At 42.3% G+C, this 14,404-nt stretch overlaps 1 protein-coding gene across 2 annotated transcripts in view; it reads left to right on the top strand.

Moving 5' to 3' along the window:
• Positions 1–14,404, top strand: part of UGGT2 (UDP-glucose glycoprotein glucosyltransferase 2) — a 312,930-nt gene that overhangs the window by 100,817 nt on the left and 197,709 nt on the right. For both annotated transcript variants that reach the window (XM_038387171.2, XM_043504676.1), the window contains one exon: positions 3,919–4,010. In XM_038387171.2, the coding sequence (XP_038243099.1) occupies positions 3,919–4,010 (92 nt within the window). The remainder of the gene's footprint in view (positions 1–3,918; positions 4,011–14,404) is intronic.

Below are 14,404 nucleotides of genomic sequence, written 5' to 3'. Positions count from 1 at the left end.
AGCCTTCCCAGGAAAGGGGGTGTAAAGGTTGGGGGGATACTTTGGGGAAATAGGAACTCCAAGTGGTCCTTTCCCTGTTCTTTGTCTAAATCACTTGTTGGTGACAGCATAGTGTTCAAGGACAAGGCGAAATTTGTGCCTTGGGAAAGTTTTTAACCTAAGCTGGTAAAAATAAACTTAGGGGGGTTTTCATGCAGGTCTCCACATCTGTAGCCTAGAGTTCAGAGTGGGGATGGAACCCTGACATGTTCATTGATATGATCAGTGATAACTTCTTGTTCAACTTTCTGTTCTTATTTGGATGATGCCTGGTACCTCCTGAAGATGGTAACTGAAGATTCTTTGTGTCTGAAGGAGGTTTAGGAACAACCTGTGTGTCATCCATCTTCCTTCTTTCCTCATGTTAGTGTTTCTTCTTCTGCTACTTCACTTTAGGAGTACAGCAATTTTCATGACCTTCTCAGGTGGATACCAAGGCCAGAAGGGACCATTATGATAATCTAATCTGATGTATAACACAGGCCATAGAACTTCCCCAAGATAATTCCTAGATTTTTTTTAAGAAAAAAAACATCAAAATCTTGATTTGAAAACTGACCCCGATGAAAAATCCTGAGTTTTTGTGGTCCAGGAGAATACCCACTTTCTATCGGATACTGTAGAATTATGACAAAAAAGGAAGAGCAGACATCCCAGTCAGCAACGAATACCTACTCCCACTGGTTTTATGGTATTTAATGATAATATGAAATATATGAGTAATTGAAAGCTCATTTTTGAGCAGAGTCAGTAGAAATCTGCTAATATTTTTTTAGCAAGGGATCATGAAGCTCCAGCCCATTTGATATCATACATATTCTCACTGACCAGCTTGGGAAGGCCCAGGGATTTATGTTTTCAGAAGGCTACTGAAATAATTTGCATGAAGGAGATAGTAGGTGCCTGTGATAGGGTAGCTACTGCCTCTTGGGGAGGTAGAGTACCTATGCTGATCGGAGAACTCCTCTCATCGGTGTAAGTAGCACTTCACTGAAGTGCTTCAGTGGCGCAGCTGTAGCATCTCAGGTGTAAACAGGCCCTTAGAGAGACCTCTGAGGGAACTGGGAACAGAGCTTAGAGGGCAGACTTCAGAGGAATCCAGAATACTTTTTGTTCATTTGGGACTTTTTGTTATGATCCTTTTTGTAAGAGTTTTTGTAATAAACAAGCCCTAAGAAGGGTAGTATTGAATTAACAGTCAAGAGTGCCTAAAATAATTGTCTTCCTCAGAAGGCTAACTGTGGCAGCACATGTAGCTCTATCGTAACTCAGCAGAGATGGCACACTATGAAAGTGTTCCACTGAAAAAGAAAGCAATGTTTCTAAACAAAGCTGTCCCCATTGCTTAATATCAGCATGGGAGGAAATTGCAGACACACAAAAATCCCATGATTTTGGGGAATCCTCCATGAGTTTTACAGCAGTTGATAATTTTCAAGTTCTGTCTCTGTTGTGAAGATACAGTTACCACAATGTAAACAATAACAGCAGCCAAAAAAGGAGTTCAGCATCCTCCAGCCTATTTACCCAAGGGCACGTAAGTGTCCAAGCATTTAAATGCTAATATTACTATAACCAAGCAATTTATAATTTAGTATTTTATAAATGAACAAAGAAATTAAATGTGAAAATCTATGCAATGAAGTGTTAAGTCTGTATGGTTAAAATCACAAAGGCAGGAAATGTAAATTTTTCAATAATCTTAACTCAGATATATTACATATATATAGCATATGTTTCTAAAACTATTTTTCTGGTTAAGGGACATTGCCTTGCATATGTTTACAAAGAGTCCCTCTGTACTGGGGTAAACTTAGGCATGGCACAGTTTAATTTTATCCTGTCTCAGGGACTAGCTCCTCAGTGCTCCTTCAGGAGATGCCATTTCCTGTCTCCACTGTACACTGTCGGTGGAAGGGTTAGTTAACTCAAGAAACAAGTGGAGTTGGGAGAAGGATTGAGTGTCTCCTACTCAGGGCTTCTGTTAAATGCTGACAATCCAGCTCTTAACTTTGCATTTCCTGAGTCTGTGGTTGTAACTATGATGTCTCAAAAGGACCCTGCCATCTTGAAACTAGTCAATATAACTGAAATGAGGTAATTTGGTTAGCTAACTTTGGTTAAATTTACTAGCTTCTGAGCCCCGTCTGCACATTTTCAGAATAAATTTTGACCAAATTTTCCTACTTTTTACTTCCTTATTGCAGTATGAAAGTGTCACACAAATGGAGTAACTTGCATAGAAAAGGGTTCCAATTCGTTTTCTGTTAGAATGCAGACACATCTCTTATGCACCAGCCACAGACAGCAGCTTTTCTCCCTTTACATGCCTGATTTTGGTTCTCTTGGCTCCTCCGGTGGGGACTCAGCCATATCTCAGAGACCCCTGCTGACCCTCATGCTCTCCTGGTCTTGTCCTGAATTTTTGTGAGTGGGGATTGTCATCTTGGGGGTAAGACTTTTTTTTTTTTTGTCCTTGTTGATTTTCCTGTCCCTGTCTTGTTGCCAGCAACTGTAGAGAGGCTGGAGAATAAGACATCTGTCCCCTTTTTCAAAGCCCAACACCTTGCTTGTCCTGAGAAAAGGCTGAGGGGCATGCCTTCTCTTATTTGTCCCCTCCTTTCCAGCCTAGTACCAGGCAGAGTCTTCTCATCATAGTTAGAAAGCATGTGTGGTAGCCCCCACTTAGCTCCTACTATCCTTTCTGGTTGCTAAATTTGTCTCTTTTCGCAGTTCAGTATGGAGTTATCTTCTCCCTTTGTGATCTAGGCCCATGCTGGTGAGTTGCAGTGCCTTCACTGGTATCAGGTGTCCAACAGGAGGAATGTAATGGAGCCCTCCAGCTATATGTAGAAGTCTGACAGTGATAGAGGAGCTCACTGTCTCCCCTTTTCAGAATGTCATTGCTACCCTACCCCATGCCTAGTTTTGGAAATGAAGAAATGTTCTCTGCCCACTGGTTCCTCTTGCTCCGTTTCCATATAATTTTCCTGGGCCGGAGGGAGAGAGCTATCTACCTCATGCAAAACTCAGAGCAGCTGCTCCGCTGCTGTTGTTAATACTCTCTTGTAGAGCTAGGGATGTAGTCGAGCTCCCTCCAGAGCAACACAGGAGTGTGATGTCCTGTGTAGTTCATGAGAAAGGAAGTGCAACTGATTATTAACAACAGCAACTGCATAGCAAGTGCTGTCAAATGCATAAAGGAAATAAATGGGGGGGGAGAATATAGAAAAATAGTTTTCCTGTAACTTTTTACAGTTTTAGTGGTTTCACCTGTTACCTGTAATATTAGAAGGTAACAATTCTTTATACAGAAGTGTTTTTTTAAGTTTGACCTTGTCTCTTAAATGTTGCAAAATAGTGTTTTGCATTTCGTAATATAGAGGCTAACATCTGAAGAAGCTGCCCTTAGTGTTTATATGCTATTCCTGGGTGGTGATTCAGTAGTATGCAACAAAGGTGGGGTTTTGTTTGCCTTTGCTGGTTTGGGGAGAAAATGGTATGAATAGTTTTTGAAGAATTAAGTACCACTTTTCTATATTGCTAAGAAGTATTAATTTTCTAACAAGAAACATTAAGAATATAGTATCGTGTATATTATAAAACCAGTGTAAACCACATTTTATGGTTTCTATAGCTTTTTCATTTGTAATAAGTATTCACAATGTGTAAAATTGTGTTTATAACAGGATATTGTCTATTTTTTTCTGCCAAAATTCTAGTTAAAGAATTTTTTTTTAATGATGGAGATGGGATTTTCAATGTATTCCACAAAATTTTCAGGTATTATAGTAGGATTTACTTTAAGTTCTAAAAATGTTTTTGTTTTATTGACATTCATCTTAGAAAACTAGCAATTTTTCTGCTTTTCTTTTCAAGCATTTCCATGAAATACTCGGAATTCAGCCTGGAGAGGCACATTTATTTCTAAATGGTCTTCCTATTGACCTGGATTTTCATGATCCGTTTAGGTAAGAATTTCATTATTAAATTTTTAAGTTCTATAGTTTGTAGAATTAACAGTTTTTTTGTGTTCACAATATTAGATAATATCCTGTGTTCCATACTTTGAGGTGTGTCAAATTTATAACTCCAGTATTACAACTCAGATTCTTGTAGAGTATATATGAAATACTGATGTACAGTGACATGGCTTTGTATGTGAATATTGTATTGTGGTATATGATCTTTTTTCTCTTGGAAGATCTTGTTTACAGTTGGGACACTTGCTATTTAAACTGAAAGTAGAGAATGGAAGGAATACTGTCTGCATATATAAAACAGGTGGAGAAAGTGTTTATTTTTTTAAAAATAAATTACATGCATTCTCCTTTTCATAATTTTTAGAAAGTTAAGGTAGTCTTCTAGGAGTGACATTTTGTATCACATTAAGCTTCATTACAGAGACAAGGTGGGTGAGGTAATATATTTTATTGGACCACTTATTATTTATTAAGCTTCATTGACAGAAGCATTGCGAGACTTATTTTTATTTTATTTTGTATGATTGAACATTTTTTGGATGTCTGAAATAAGCCTTTTTGAACATCACAAATACTGTTTTTTTTCCAGTCGGCATAGTTCTTCTCTGAGTGGTTGGTTGCATACATGTATTGCACTCTGGTGCATGTGCCAGTGCACCCCATCCAGTGCACTGGAGCTGGAGAGTAGCACCCCCCCACACGCACATCCTTGTGGCTATACAAGGGAAGTGCTGCCCTTCCCTCTCTCAGTTCCCACCACCTGTGGCCTGAGTTATATCTCCCTATGGGGATTTTTCTCAGGTGTTTTTCTTCTGAATAGTCAGCGAGTTTAGCTCTCTACTTTATCTGTAAGTAGCTATAGTAGTTAAGTAGAAACCAATAGTTAGGTTTCTTTTTCACTTCTTTTTCACTTCTTTTTATTTAAAGTTATTTTAATGGTTAGTTTTGGTGCTTGGCACCAGTGGCATGCAGCTATACTTTAAGCATTGTGCATCATGTGAGGTGTCTGTTCCAAATAGTGATCCCCTCCTCCCCATGCTGCCTTTTGTGTCTTTATGAGGGACATACAAAGGAGAGGTGCAGTGTCTGTCATTATTTCAAGAAAAGAATTAAGGTCTTCAGAAATCTGCTCCTCATATATCTCATAGAGCTGGCCGTAAGGCCTACCTCAGCCTCAGGGCCCTCAGTTGTATGCCCTGCTGCCTGCCCGCAGATGTTTTGAGCAGAAGCCTGGACTTAGATTCTTCTCCAGAGAGAAAGAGGAGTCAGTCTTCTTTTGCAGGGTCGCCCCTGAATCAGGATCCATAAGATAGACTACAGCCACAGAAGGGTTCCTGTTGTTCTTCACAAAAGGACTTGGAACATCATCAGGACTCTTCAGGGTGGAGCTGGGCCATCAATCTGTCTCTCTGGTACTGCAGCATTGATGTTGGTGTCTTCACAATGGGCTACAAATAAGTCAGGTCAGCTAGTGGCCCCATCACATTTGGCAACCTCCAATACCAACTGACTGCTTTGACAGCTCATTGCAGTGGGTTCAGGGTGTTCCAGAACTTCCAATCCCCTCTTTAGGCACAATCAGTCTAGTAAGTCATCTGGGCTGTCCTACTAGGAGATTACGTATACCGGGAGTGGGACCGATCATATAGCAGAGCTAGATTGTAGTGGCCTGGTATTTATTGGCTGCCTATGCCATATGCTCTCCCCCGGTGGCTGTTTTGGAACTGCTGGGGTGTTTCCCAAGCCCTGAGGTTTCAATCACTGGTTCAATCAAGGGGAAGGTTGCCAGAGTATTTGGCAAAGCAGTTTCCAGAGCTACCTAGATTGGAAGCACACAGAGAAACTATTCCCCATGAGCAGCCAGTGCTGCAGGAGGAACCAGTTGTACCACAGGAGGATCCATCGACTACTGTTAACCTGACTTCCTCACCTATCGACTCAATGATCCCACACTATTCTCCTGTTCCAGAGGATTTTAAGTCTTATAAGGGCCTTCTGAGGAGACTGGCTGAGGCTTTAAGCCTTCAATCTGAGCTTGTGCAAGAGAGCACTCACAAGCTTTTGGACATTTTTCCAGGTGGCTGCCCGAGGAGGGTAGCCCTCCCAATTAATGAGGCTCATCTAGAACTGGCAAAGATGTTATGGCACATACCAGCCTACTTAGCTTCTATAGCTAATCACACAGATAACAGTATTGTGGCCCACTGCAAGACTTCGTGTTTTTATTCCCATCCTGCCTCAAACTCCCTGCTAGTTGTGGCTCCCTGTGGTGGGGCAGTGCCCCACGCCAAGGCAAGATTGGTTTACGGCAGGCCAGAGTGGGAGGGCCTGTTAGAGATCCAGTCAGGGCTGAGCAAGAGGCAGCCAATTGGGGCCATGCTAGTCCCTAAATAAAGGCTGAGCAGGAGAGAAGCAGTCAGTCTCTCCCAGGCCTTCAGAGGGTAAAGATCTGTTTCCTATGTGAGGAGACTAGCACCAGCACCAGTACTGGGCAGGTGGGGGGAGCAGAAGGGAACTCCAGCCTGGTACCTGCCAGGCTGCAGGCCCTGAGAAAAAGGGCCTAGCCGGTGCAAAGGGGCCAGAGGGGAAACGACCCAGGGAGAGAGACAAACAAAGGGAGAGAAGGAGGGCAAGCAGGAAGGCTGCTGCCAAAGGGTCCCTGGGTCGGGACCCAGAGTAGAGGGCGGGCCTGGGTTCCCCCCTTGCACTTATGCCCGGCCGTTAGACGTGGCCATAACGAACTGCACCCGGCCCCTGACAGAAGGGGTTAGACTATGGGGGTGTGGTTGTCCACAGTGACTGGGGCGAAGCGGAAGGACTGCTGTTAACCCCCCCGGACAGGAGTGAGCATGGACTAGAGGGCACTGCTGGAGGACAGTGTCCTGAAGAGGACGCCGCAAGAGAAGAGAGCAACGCGGGTCCAGATGCCAACAGAGGGCGAAAGATGGACGGGACGTCACCAATGGAGGGCGCTCCACATGGATTGAGCTAATTCCCAGACATGTCACTGGGAGGTGCTGCGGTGGTGAGTCCCAACCCTGTCACACTTCCAGTGAGATACCGCATCAGGGGAGATTTAAATAAACTCTCAAAGAAAAAGAGCCAAAGAGACTTGATTTGTTTGGGAGAAAAAAATATTCCAACTCCTCTCTGCAGATACAGATAGCAAACCAGCAGGCACTGTTAGCTAAATATGACTTTGTAAATTGGGACATAGCGTCAAGAAGGAATATAAGACTTTCCTGGTAAAAGATTGTATGGTAGCCAAGACATCGCTCCAGTCTGTGCTTGATGCAACTTCTTTTAGAGGTGGTTCTCTGCAATAACAATGAGGACAGTCTCACGGTTACAAAACTCGGGTGTAGCCTTGGACCTCCAGCAAACCATGAAGGACATCTGATTTGTTGGTCAGTTTTTATTTTTGTACACAACTGATGAAACTACATTCATTGAAAGACTCTTGTACTACGCTTCGTTCATTGGGATTCGATGCAGACCCCTGCAGCTATAGTATCAAAATCAATACTATAGAGGATCTTTATACCCACCAAGGCAGTGTAATTTTTCAAGAAGAAAGCACAAATCACAGAGAAGGATCTGCTCAACACTGCCAGCTTGTTTTCAGTCAGCTGTGGGTAAGTAGCCCATGTGAGTTCTCCTTCAAGGACAGCAATACGTCATTGGTGATCTTCCTGCTCACCACCCCACATCCCCATTTGGGGACAGAGTATCCCATTTCCTCAGTGCTTAGGAAGCCATAATGTCAGAAAACTGGGTTCTAAGCACTGTGAGGTTGGGATATTCTATCCAGCACCTTTCCATCCTCCTTTCCTTTCCATCTATCCCGTCCCTTTTCATGGACCCATCTCATGAGTCTTAACGGCTCCTTCAAGAAGTTTGGACTTTGCTCAGCATAGAGGCCATAGAAGAAGTTCCCCTTCAGCGTGATAGAAAGAGGTTTTCCTCATGATACTTTCTTGATCCCTAAGTCCAAGGGGGATGTGAGACCCATAATGGACCTTCGAAATCTCAACAAGATGATCAAGTGTATAAGAATTCACCAGGTTTCCCTAGCATCAGTCATTCCTTCCCTAGATCACAATGACTGATTTGTGGTCTTCAATCTGCAGATGCCTATTTCTACATGGCAGTACAGACAAGTCACAGGATGTTTCAGAGATTTGTAGTAGCAGGCCAACAGTATCAGTACTCAGTCTTTCCCTTTGGCCTGTCCTTGGTCCCACCAGTATTAGTCAACTGCATGGTGGTGGTGGCCTACATGAGGAGAAAGGAAGTATAAGTAGTCCCATATCTACATGATTGGTTAGTGTGATACAGATCCAAACATCAGGTTCTTCACTGAGTCTGCTTTATCATCTGTCTCTTAGATTGTCTGGGATTCATGCTGCACAAAGAAAAATCCACAGTAGTCCCAACACAGAAAATCGAGTTCACTGAGTCTATGAACATGATGTTTTTTCTCCCTCAGGACAGATTTTAGATCATTTACCAATTCTCTCTCTCTCTCTCTCTCTCTCTCTCTAATCATACTGTACATCGTACTTCTGTGGTCCAAGTATGTCTAAGGTTACTAGGCCACATGGCCTCATGTAGTTAAGTGACCCAATGTGCCCAACTGCACCTGTTCATCATTCAAGGGTGGATGAAGTCAGTCAGTTGACCAAACAGACACCCCTCAGACAAGTTGGTTCGGGTTCCTCCTGCGTTCCCTAAAGTGGTGGATGGATCAGAACAACATATCTGGAGAGGTACCTTTTTTATCATCCCCTTCCTTCCAAGATAATCATTACTGATGTCTCTCTGAAAGGGTGAGGCCCTCACCTAGTGGGTTGTGACCTCCAAGCATTATGTACAGGGCATAAATTGACTTTTTGCATTGCTGTTTTCATTTATATGAAGACACTGAACTTCAAAAAGGCAGACTTCAACCATCTAAGAGAAATAGTCGGCAAGGTCCCATAGAGACACCAATTAGGAGGAAAAGGAGTGGAAGGGGACTGACAGTTCCTAAAAGATGTAATATTAGAGGCTCAACATCATGCTGTTCCAATGCAGTAGAAAGATAAGAAGAGCCACAGGAGGCCAATTTGACTGCACAGTGAGGTTTTCAGCTATTTAAAAACCAAAGGGAATACATACAGGAAATTGAAGGAGGGGCATATCACCAAGGAAGTATACGTGAGAATAGCACAAGCATGTAGGGACAAAATCAGGAAAGGCAAGGCAAGGAATGAGTTACAACTGGCTGAAGTGTAAGAGACAAGAAAAGGTTTTATAAATATCTCAGACAAAGAAGAAAGATCAGGGATGGTTTGGGTCTGCTGCTCAATGGAGAAGGTGAGCTAGTAACGGAAGATAAGCAGATGGAGCAGCTCAATGCCTGCTTTGCGTCAGTCTTCACAGAAAAAAATAACATGTAACCAGATGACTAATGAAGTTATCACAGACAATAAAGGAGAAGGGATGACTTGCATGCTATCAGAATAATTAAAGAATGAGTCAAAGATATTCTGACTAATTTGAATGAATTCAAGTCAGCAAGACCTGATGCTGTTCATTCCAGGGTGCTGAAGGAATTAGCTGAAGAAATCTCGGAGCCACTGGCAATAGTATTTGCAAACTCATGGGTGACAGGAGAGGTCCCAGAAGACTGGCAAAGGGCACTAATATAGTGTCCATCTTTTTAAAAGGGGGAAAAGGAGGAACCAGGGAACTCTAGACCAGTCAACCTGGCCTCTATACCTGGGAAGCTACTAGAACAATGAATAAAGCACTCAGTTTGCAAATACCTGGAGGATGAAGTGGTGGTCAGTAGCAGCTAGCATGGATTTACTAAACACAAATCATGCCAAAACCATCTTGATTTTCTTATTTGAAAAGGTAACTGGTTTGATGGACTGGGGGAATGTGGTAGACATAGTACAGCTGGACTTTATTAAGGCTTTGACACAGTCCCCATGAAATTCTCATAAGTAAGCTGGAGAAATGCAAGCTCAGCAGAACTACCATTAGGTAGATACATAATTGCTTAAACAACTGCATACAAAGAGAAAGACGTTGGATAGGAAGGAGATCTTAAATGAGGTTCCATAGAGATCCGTTCTGGGTCAGGTGTTATTTAACATCTTTATTAATGACTTGGATGTAGGTTTAGAGAGCATTCTGATCAAATTTGCAGATGACACAAAGCTGGGGGTTGCAAACATTTTGGAGGATAGAGTTAACATTCAAAGATATCTGAATAAATTGGAGAATTGGACTATAAAATGAAATTCAACAAAGACAAATGTAAGGTGCTACACTTAGGAAGAAAAAACAAATGGACAAATACAGAATGGGGGATAACTGGCTTGGCAGCAGCATTTCTGAGAAGGATCTGGGAGTTGTAGTGAATCACAACCTCAACAGGAGTCAACAATGTGATGCTGTTGCAAGAAAAGCAAATGCAGTTTTGGGTTGCATTAACAGAGGCATAGCATGCAAGTCATGGGAGGTGGTAGTGCCAATTTACTCGGCACTGGTTAGGCCTCAGCTGGAGTACTGTGTCCATTTTTGGTCACTACTGCATAGAAAGGATGTAGAGAAGCTGGAAAGGATCCAGAGGCGAGTGATAAAGATGATCAAAGGATTGGAATGCAAGCCATATAAGCAAAGGCTGAAGGCATTGGGTATGTTTCATTTGGAAAAGAGGAAATTAAGGGGGGGACATGATAGCAGTCTTCAAATACTTGAAAGGCTGCCATAAAAAAGATGGACGGAAATTTGTTCCCTCTTGCCACAGAGGACAGGACAACAGGCAGTGGGTTCAAATTACAGCATAGCATATTTAGAGTAAATCTCAGGAAAAAGTTTCTAACTGTAATAGCAGTAGTACAATGAAACAAACTGCCTAGGGAAGTCATGGAATCTCCTTCACTGGAGATTTTCGAAAACAGTCTGGATAGCTGTCTGTCTTGGATGGTTTAGACACAACCAATCCAGTGGTTTTCAACCTTTTTTCATTTGCGGCCCCCTAAAAAATTTCAAATGGAGGTGTGGACCCCCTTTGGAAATCTTAGACATAGTCTGTGGATCTCAGGGGTCTGCAGACCACAGGTTGAACCACTGTTCTATGGTAGCAACAACCTTTCACGGACCTCTTAGACCTAGTTTGCGGACCCACAGGTTGGAAACCTCTGTACTAGTTGACCCTGGTGGTCTTTCTAACCCTATGATTCTGTGGTTCTATGCTTTTCTTCCTCAGATCATGGGCTTATTGGTCCAGATATTGATTGACAATACAACCTTCATGTATTACCTAAACAGACAGAAAAGGAGTACTTGTGGCACCGTAGAGACTAACAAATTTATTTGAGCATAAGCTTTCGTGAGCTACAGCTCACTTCATCGGATGCATCGGATGAGTGAGCTGTAGCTCACGAAAGCTTATGCTCAAATAAATTTGTTAGTCTCTAAGGTGCCACAAGTACTCCTTTTCTTTTTGTGAATACAGACTAACACAGCTGCTACTCTGAAACCTAAACAGACAGGGAGGGGCATGCTCCAATTGGTTTTGTCAGAAGCCATGAATCTTTGGGATTTTTGCATCAAGGAAGGCATTGCTTCTATTGCCGCTCATTTAACTGGGTCCGAGAATCAGCTGGCTGATAATCTCAGCAGGAGATTCTCTCAGAATCACAAATGGTCCCTTAAGAACATCATGCTTCCAACTCTGGGGTATTGAGTCAGTCACCAGTTTGCAATGAAAGACAAGAAATGCTGTCAGTTTTGTTGCTGAATAGATCACAGTTCAGGTTCGCTGACCAACACCTTTCTTCTGAGATGAGAACTGAGTCTCATGTATGCCTTAACCCCCTAGTCCTTGCCCCACAATTGATCCTCAAATTAAAACAAGAGCACACCAAATTAATTCTTATCGTGCCAGTTTAGTTGAGATAGTGCTGGTTCTCTGGTCTTCACGTTCTTGATTCACCCTTCAGAGTCTCCATCTCTTCTTTCAGCCCTTCTGTCCCAGCAACATGAACGGGAACTGCATCTGGAGCCCAACAGTCTGCAACTCATGGCTTGGCTGGTGATTGATTAAATCAAGTTGAGAAGGACTGCTCAGTGGCAGTTCAGGAAATATTGCTTAATATGAGAAATAAGTTCACTAGATCCACTTATTTGGCTAAGTGGAAATGTTTTTCAGTCTGGCCCACTCTTCAGGGAATACATCCAGCAGAAGCTAAGATTCAGAACATTTTAGAGCACCTGTTCCTTCTCAAATCCTTGGGTCTTTCTCTAAGTTCCCTGAGAGTCTAATTAGCAGTGATCTCAGGTATCCAGCCATTGAGAGAGCTTTTTTTCCAACTTCATGGTCATAGATTTTTAAATGGGATTGTCTGACTTTTCCCTCCTGTTAAAGGTACAGTAGCATTTTGGGACCTTAACATTATATTAGCTGCATCGATGGGGTCCTCCATCTGAGTCTTTGGCCACTTGTTCTTGGCCCCATCTGTGTCAGAAAATATGCATTCTCATAGCATTACATCAGGCAGAAGAGTGGGTGAGCATCTAACTGTGAAGACAGGACCTCTATATATGCTGTTTGAGACCACATCCTAAATTTCTGACTATGGTAGTATTGGCTTTTCATTTGAACAGGACAATAAACGTACATGTTTTTCAGCAAAGGAACACTCAAATAGGGATGCAGAGCTTTAGTACTTTGGATGTAAGGCAAGCACTGGCATTCTAAAATGGACAGGACCAAACCTTTCAGGCTGGCTCCTTGGCTCTGTTTTATATGCTGACAGAACAAGAGGTCAAGCAGCACAGACACATTCCATATGGATTACTTCCTGTGGCACAACAGCATACGAAGTAGTGAACACCCTTCCTCCAAAAACACTATTAGCCCATTCAACAGCAGCTCAAGCTTCTTCAATAGTTTTCTAAGGGACCTCCCCATACTGGACATTTATAGGGCTGCTACTTGGTCCTCCATGCTTACATTCACTCATCATTATGCCATCACAGCTGCTTCAAGATCTAATGTAAATTTTGGGGCACAATAGTGCAGTTACTATTTAAATAGACTCCTAATGGTACTGCTTGTGAGTCACCTGTGCGGACATGTGCAACTTCTCGAAGGAGAAAAACGATTACTTACCTATATTGTAACTGTTGTTCTTCCAGATGTGGTTTCACACGTCTGTTCCATGACCCACCTTTTATCCCCTCTGCATCAGAAACTTGAGTCAATGTATTCCACTGTGAAGATACTGAGGGGAGTCGGGGTAGCACTGCCCTTATATAGTTTCAGGAGGGACCATGATAGGTACTGCTGGAGAAAATTCTCCAGCTCCCGTGCACTGGGCATACACATAACCGAGTGGATCACATCTCGAACAATAGTTACAATACAAGTAAGTAACTGTTCGTTATTGTGAGTAGTACCTTACATGAAAAAAAAATCAGTCTTCATGTTTGAGTTCCTCTATATTTTTTAAACTAACAAAATCATCCAAAGCACAGATGGTGATGGGAGACTTCAACTACTCAGACATCTTTTGGGAAAATAACACAGCAAGGCACAGATTATCCAGCAAGTTCTTGGAATGTATTGGAGACAATTTTTTATTTCAGAATGTGGAGAAAGCTACTAGGGGAGAGGCTATTCTAGATTTGATTTTGACAAATAGGAAGGAACTGGCTGAGAATTTGAAAGTGGAAGGCAGCCTGGGTGAAAGTGATCATGAAATTATAGAGTTCATGATTCTAAGGAACGGTAAGAGGGAGAACAGCAAAAAAAGACAATGGATTTCAAGAAGGCAGACTTTAGCAAACTCAAGGAGTTGATAGGTAAGATCCCATGGGAAGCAAGTTTAAGGGGAAAAACAATTGAAGACTGTTGGCAGTTTTTCAAAGCGACATTATTAAGGGGAGAAGAGCAAACTTTTCCACTGCTTAGGAATGATAGCAGGAAGGGGAAGAGACCATGCTGGCTTAATCAGGAGATCTTCAATGATCTAAAAATCAAAAAAGAGTCCTACAAAAAGTGGAAACTAGGTCAAATTACAAAGGATGAATATAAACAACTAACACAAGTATGTAGGGACAAAATTAGAAAGGCCAAGGCACAAAACAAGATCAAACTAGCTAGAGCCATAAAGGATAACAAGAAAACATTCTACAAATACATTAGAAGCAAGAGGAAGACCAAGGACAGAGTAGGCCCATTACTCAATGAGGGGTGGAAAATAATAACAGAAAATGTGGAACTGTCAGAGGTGCTTAATGATTTTGTTTTGGTTTTCACCAAGAAGGGTGGTGGTGTTTGTATGTCTAACATAGTGAATACCAGTGAAAATGAGGTAGGA

The sequence above is a fragment of the Dermochelys coriacea genome, chromosome 1 (genome assembly GCF_009764565.3).
Source record: "Dermochelys coriacea isolate rDerCor1 chromosome 1, rDerCor1.pri.v4, whole genome shotgun sequence".
Classification (NCBI taxonomy): domain Eukaryota; kingdom Metazoa; phylum Chordata; order Testudines; family Dermochelyidae; genus Dermochelys; species Dermochelys coriacea.
The sequence above is the reverse complement of the archived record's forward strand: the minus strand, read 5'-3'. Positions and strand labels throughout refer to the sequence as shown.